The sequence below is a fragment of the Morone saxatilis genome, unplaced genomic scaffold (assembly GCF_004916995.1).
Source record: "Morone saxatilis isolate NCDOM2014 unplaced genomic scaffold, NCSU_SB_2.0 Contig5, whole genome shotgun sequence".
NCBI classification, from domain to species: Eukaryota; Metazoa; Chordata; class Actinopteri; family Moronidae; genus Morone; species Morone saxatilis.
In genome coordinates this window covers 16,336,816-16,343,341 of record NW_023340095.1, presented here as the reverse complement: position 1 = coordinate 16,343,341, position 6,526 = coordinate 16,336,816, and the positions used below count along the sequence as shown (strand labels likewise).

At 43.0% G+C, this 6,526-nt stretch overlaps 1 protein-coding gene across 3 annotated transcripts in view; it reads right to left on the bottom strand.

Annotated features, from left to right (window-relative positions):
- myo16 (myosin XVI) overlaps positions 1 to 6,526 on the bottom strand; it is an 88,155-nt gene that overhangs the window by 73,452 nt on the left and 8,177 nt on the right. For 2 of the 3 annotated variants that reach the window (XR_004797297.1, XM_035676551.1), the window contains exon 1: positions 2,446 to 2,473. The exons of the other annotated variant lie outside the window; for it this stretch is intronic. Coding sequence is in view for 1 of the 2 variants with exons in the window: in XM_035676551.1 (XP_035532444.1) it covers positions 2,446 to 2,473 (28 nt within the window). In the remaining variant the exon portion in view is untranslated. Of the gene's footprint in view, positions 1 to 2,445; positions 2,474 to 6,526 lie in introns of those variants that run through there. 3 annotated transcript variants of the gene reach the window in all.

Sequence of the window (6,526 nt, the reverse complement as noted above, 5' to 3'; positions counted from 1 at the left end):
CACACACACACACACCCCCCCCAGACAACTAGTCTAGGCCAGAGGTGAATATGTTGTGAGCACAACGGTCAGCAGGTGTGTGGAAGTGGATAAAAGGTAAAGAACTGGGACTGTGACTAATCCAACTATTTTCATTATCAATTAAGAAAACGGTTTGCTTGATTTAATCGAGTCTCAAAAATGTCCGAAAATAATGAAAATCCTCATCAAAATGTCATAAATCATCATCATATCTTCATAATCCTTGCTCTGTCTGACGAACACTATACACCAAAATATGGCCATATTTGCATTTTTGCTCACAAAATGCCAAAATAGTAATAGCAGATTAATCAGCTAATTATTTCAGCTGTAGACAGATATGTGTCTTGATTGAAGGTTTGTGGTAAACTGTGAGAGTATGAGGATGGGAGCCAGATTTGCCACACCTAGAAAAATCACTGAGACTGAGATTTTCTTCTTTTTTCTCTCTTCTTCTCTTTAATACTTAGGTGGTAGTATGAGCAGTAAGTAGCAGAGATCATAAAGCACACTAGCTCTGTCAGTACTATACAAAATGTGGATATGGTGAACTCTGTCTGCATCTCCGCCTTGACTTGTCATCTCTTCCTTAGTTGGGCCACTCATATCCTCCACACTCTCTGTCAACCTCGTATATCATCTATTATGAATTCAAGGCTACAGTCACATCAACCCATGAACACCCAGCACAGGACAGACGCCACATAACATACACACACATTAAGTCATAAAATACAGTACAGTACAATACAGTATGTAGTTGATTGATATAGATTTGATTCACCCCAAAGTAAAATAACATTTAGTCGGTAAAAACATTTACATAAAGTGATACAAATGCACCTCTAAATAAATGATGATGTATGCTTAGTAAGCTAAAAGGTTCACTTCAACTGCACCGCAGTCTACATGCGGCTCTAAATGTTGTGACTATAAAATATGTCCCTCATGACTTGTCGTAACCTGCAGTATGTTGCTATATGTAATGTGGCTGAATGTGTTGTTAATATAAAATCATTGGTTGTTGTATCAGAACATTCCCAGGATCATTCCGTTGTTAGATGAAAACGTCAAATATGACCAGCACTGACAGAAGAGATCAATACGAATTTGCCCTCAATCAATAAATGCTTGAATTTCCATTTTTCACATGAAAACAGTATATAAATTCAGATCAACTCAGCTCCATCAGCTAAGGAACAAACATCACTGCCTAATTTTCCCAGTAATTTTCAGACAACTGCACACAATTGACTCAATAGTTTGATGGAAAAACTATGACATAATGTCTGCTCATTCCTACTAAAATAAAACTGGCGTTTGCTACAGATTGGTTGGTTAAAGGACAGGACTGAGTCTAATGGGAAACAGGGCTGAAATAATCTGAGAGAGATGGAGTTAGTGGGGAGACAGGAAGAGATGACAGTGATGTAAAGAAAACAAAAAGTAAAGAGGTAGCGGGTTACTAATATCTCCTTGCTATGCATCTCCAGGACTTATTCCAGTATATAATAGAAATAGACTGATGACAATTACTTCATGCAGGCTCCAGCTAATAACACTGACAGCACTGCAGGAGCTTGTAAATTAGAAAATAGCACACACACACACACACACACACACACACACACAGGCTGCAAACTGCAGACAGCATAAATTTACAGGATAGAGATACATGTATGTAGGGAGAGATTTGCAGGTGAGACAGAGTCGAGGAAAGATTTTGCAGCCATAATCACCTCTACAGTATCATAGATTCAACTTATTTCTCCTTTTTCCTTCCTCCCATTTCTTTCTGTCCTTGCCATTACCTCTCAAGTATCAGCATCACCCTCCCTCATTCCTCCCTGTGTCTGCTCATCATTCTTTGCACCACTTGGCTGCATTCTTCATATGTCACTCATCCCATCCTCACCTCCTTTCCATTTCCCAATCCTGCCATTCTCTCCCTGTCTCCCAACGCTCCTCTAAATCACCCTCAGTTTCTCTCCATCTGTCCTTCTCTCTCTGAAATGACTTTCTCTCCCTGTCAGTCTGTTACTGTGTTATGAATATGCCAGACACTCGTGGGATCTGCATCTTTGAGGCTACATTTCGTCTTTCTATCCCTCTGCCGCTACCTGCCGCATTCACCGGTCAACTTCACACATCTGCAGCAGCTCTCTGCAGCAAGCTCACACACCCACTTACTGCACGCACACACAAGCAGGGACACAAATACCCATTCGAAGTTTATATTGCGCTGCTGTGTTCGGCAGCTGGTGACCAGAACCCTTAAACATGTCAACGCATGCAGCACATGACACCTTGCATATATAGTAAGTGCTAATACAACAGGCACACACCCATGGCTGGGGGCATACATAAGCACACTTGCACACACGCATGCATGCACAGATAAGGAGATGGTGTATGGCTACTTACAGCATTTGATGAAATGGTAGTGAGACATTTTCTGAGAGTAAGTCAGACAGTCCGCCTGTCAGGTAAAAAGGCAGGCAGGCAGGCAGGCAGGCAGAGAGGTAGGCAGCTACAGGTCCCAGCTAAACTAACTAATGCAGAGCTCGTAACCCAGCAGGATTCATTATTAATCTGGCTCCCTGCATGCTATCCAAACTCCGTTCCCCTGTCTGCATTATTCACCACAAGCGGCAGCGGCAGCTCCGGTTGCAGCCCGTGCAGCATCTACATGCGCACAGACGCAGACTCACATACACACACACGCACGCACTCGCACAGACATTCACTCACCTCCCTCGGATCCAACCCGTGGCAAGCGAGAGCTGCGGCCTGTTCTAGCTCTCCCCTCCGCCTACAGGCCAGATAACCGCCTTGCACAACGTCATTTTCTCCACCATGGCCGACGCACGTGCTCCAATGCGTCAACTGACTGGGACAAGCCGGGCTCAGGCCCACCTTCTGCTTCCAAACACCCCCAATGACGCAATGGCTCTTCACCTCCTTACACCAACCCTTCCCGGTCTTCCTATCACAGCAATTCAGAGTGACTCCATAAGGATGCACACCTCTTTGGACGATCCTGTAACCTTCTCCAGGCCAAAAAGGAAAAACGGGGGGCGCAGGGGGTGGGTTTAATTGCCCTACCCTATACTATAAGATATAATCGAGAGAGAGAGATGAAGAGAGAGAACAAAGGAGGTCACTGGAGAAAGCAAAGGAAAGGATAGAGATGGAATGGAAAATGGAGGAAATGCAGATACAGCAGGGGGCAAGAGAAAGAAAAATAAGCAAGAGACAGGAAAAGGGGGGGGGGGGCATTAAATTGGATAGAAGGACAGCTAAAGAGAGAAAGAGAAGCTGCTGCAGTGCGGCTTTTGTGGGCGGGTGACAGGTTAAGTGCTCATAAACGGTCTTAAACTGGCCACAAACAAAGTGGTTTACTGTTACCAGTACATCTACCACACACTCGATGAATGCGTTTATCATGCTGCAGCACGCACACATACACACATAGTGTTAAGATGATGCAAGCATGCCCATGTGCTCGCAGTGTCGTGGTGTCTGTAGGGGTAGTCTCTTGACTTTGTGCTTTAAGGCTGATTTGCATACATGAATACCTAAGCTGTGGCATTAAAAAGAGGATTTGCACGAGGAGGGTGAGAATGTGAGGAGAACAAGAGAGAGGGGAGCGAAAGAAGAGATGGGAGAGAGAAGTGGGGGTAAAAAAAAACCCGGCAGATTAAAGGCAAAGCGGACAAAGAAAAGATAAAGTGATGAGGCGAAGAACGACTGCAGACACACGCAAATACTCATGAAGCGTAGGAAAAACTGGCTCAACGGGTGTGCGGTGTGTGACACACATTGAAGAAATCTGTTGCCATGCGTGCTTCCACTCTGTAGTTATAGTGTGCTGCATTTCCTTGTGGGAGATTTTGAGCTGTTTCTCACATTGCTGTCTAAACACAGGCATGTAGAGAGATAAAGGAATGTGAGAATCAGGTGAATTCATTTTGTGAGGGCATGGATAAGAGAGGAGTGGCAGAGCAAGCTTAAAGACAACGAAAGGTAGCAAGAGACTGAGGAATGGATGTGTGTGTGTCTGTGTGTGTGTGTGTGTGTGTCAGACTGAGATGCTCGAGTAATTTCCTGTCATAGAAAACAGGGGTCAGCAGAAGCAACTCGCTGTCATCTTCTGCAAAACACTGCCAGAACAACTACTCTAACATCTACCTGGGTAAAATAAGATGCCAGGTGTGTTGTGTGTGTGTGTGTGTGTGTGTGTGTGTGTGTGTGTGTGTTTGTGTGTGTTCATGCTTATATGTCTGAATCTGAAGGCTTGTAAAAATTGCAATATACTGACTACTAAATCAGTCACGTGGACAAACACATTCGCACCTCTGCTGCCCTTGCCACCCGGACAGAGTAGTATTTTTGGTCAAGGATAACACAATGACTACCCCATTAACACTTTACCCGTGACATCTAGACCTCACAGCAGTATATCTGACAAGAAAATGTCATGCTTTTCCATCTGAATGTCGTGAAGCATTAATGGCTCGTGTGAAATCTTGCTATCTGCGCCTGCAGCGATAGACATGTAACATGCTGTATCAGAGAGTAGTGATGTGCTGGAACATTAGGACAAAAGGTAATACAAGGTCTCAATGTGAGACATCTTGCTAGAAGGCAAGTCAACTCATCTCTGGTGAAGCGGTGACAGGATAATGGGTTGGAGTCACGTCCTAATAATTTCTACCTCTGCGGCTACAATTAGGTCAAGCACCTGAGCGGCGAGGTACACAGCCAGTACGGATACAGTGAAGAAAATAAACAGAAAGGAGAACTTCTTTATTTATGACAGATATCTGAATCTCTCTGTTAGAACGGAAGTTTAACAAAAAGACAGGTAGAGAGAAAATGATTGCCCGAAGAAATAACCCACTTCTCAGTACGTTTACCCCATCATCTAAATGCGTGATATATCTGTTTACACCGCATGTTTGTATAGTATCAGAATGGATGTTCTGGATGACAGTTTATATTGTAGCGAATGCTGTTTGGCTGTGCAGAGACTGTCTCCCTGCATCTACACAGCAGTGACAAAGCTTTTGTCCCACAGGAGATGACAAATTTCATTCTCTTTGACACGGCTGTCATCTTGCCATCATCACCCTCAGGTGTCAATCAATACTACGCGTGTATTACCATCCTTTCTATGGTTTATGGTTACCACCCTTGAGTTTGTGCATATGCTTGCATGCGATCCGACACTAATAATGCGGGATGTCTGATGCAGGAAATGTTCCCAATTACAGTAAAGCCAAAGGCACTTGGAAAGTTTGGGGGTGATGCATTATATATGAAAAGAGATCTCTTTGGATTAATTATTCATCATATGTGAAATATTTACACAAATAAATATTTATTTATTTTAGCAGCCAAATTTTAAATTTTGAATACTATTTGCATGTACTATGGATTGCTTCATGTTGCATGCACATAAAGAACCTTGCATGCTGGTGGCACATGTGCACCTGCATCCACACACATAATGAAGCTTTTTCTGCAAGCAACAGTGCATTTACCAGAAACAAGAATCCCTCAAGCCCCAATGGACCACTGGTGATTATAATGGGAAACACTTGCTCGCTCATCTCTCCCTCTCTTTCTCTCTCATCTCCTCTCACACACACACACCACACACACACACACACACACACACCATTCAGGTTAATCCAGTGCCTTTCTATTCAGTAGATTATGTTATCTCCCTTGCCTCCTATCTCAATCTTAAACCCTCTCCTTTATACAGTATCTGCACGGTCAGAGTCATTTGATTGTCCTACGGCTATTTCCCAGCAACATTTCATTTCAGGGACTAATCTATATTATTACACCACAAGGTTCTCCTTTAAATACACAGTGTATTTTATAATTTACCATGTGTATTTTTTAGAACGCTGCTTCGATACACAGAGCTGCAGTTGTTAAGCTGAGGGCAAGCCTGTGTTTTTATCACTTTTTATCACTAACCCTAACTGGAAATTGAACTTTAAGCATCAGAACCATAACATATGGTATCACACTGAATGTTGAGTCATTTATGTTTGACACCTGTGGATATTTCCTAGCTACTGGGGAAGGAAGAATTGACAATGCGCAAGAACTAAATGTAAGAATGAAATATTTATGACTAAATGCAACAGAAGTGGTAGTCTAAAAAGTGAACAAATATCCTTTGGCAATGCAAACACCAACAACATATAGAAGGTAGGCGATTAAAAGGTGCATTCTGTTTAACTGCTCAAGTGCGCCATGTATTTAAATCTAGAGCTTGTGTGGTTAAGACAGACTGGCCCTCTGACTGCTGTATGTTACTAATGTCCTGCTGGTTTGCCTGACATGCTGTCGAGTTTTGGGGAGTGACGTGCTGATTTGCACCAGCTGTTGTCCAACCTGGTTGTTACACAAGACTAGAAGGTTGTTCTTGGGCACTGTTTTACAAAGTGTGTTTTGTGTGTTTGTACATACATACATACATACA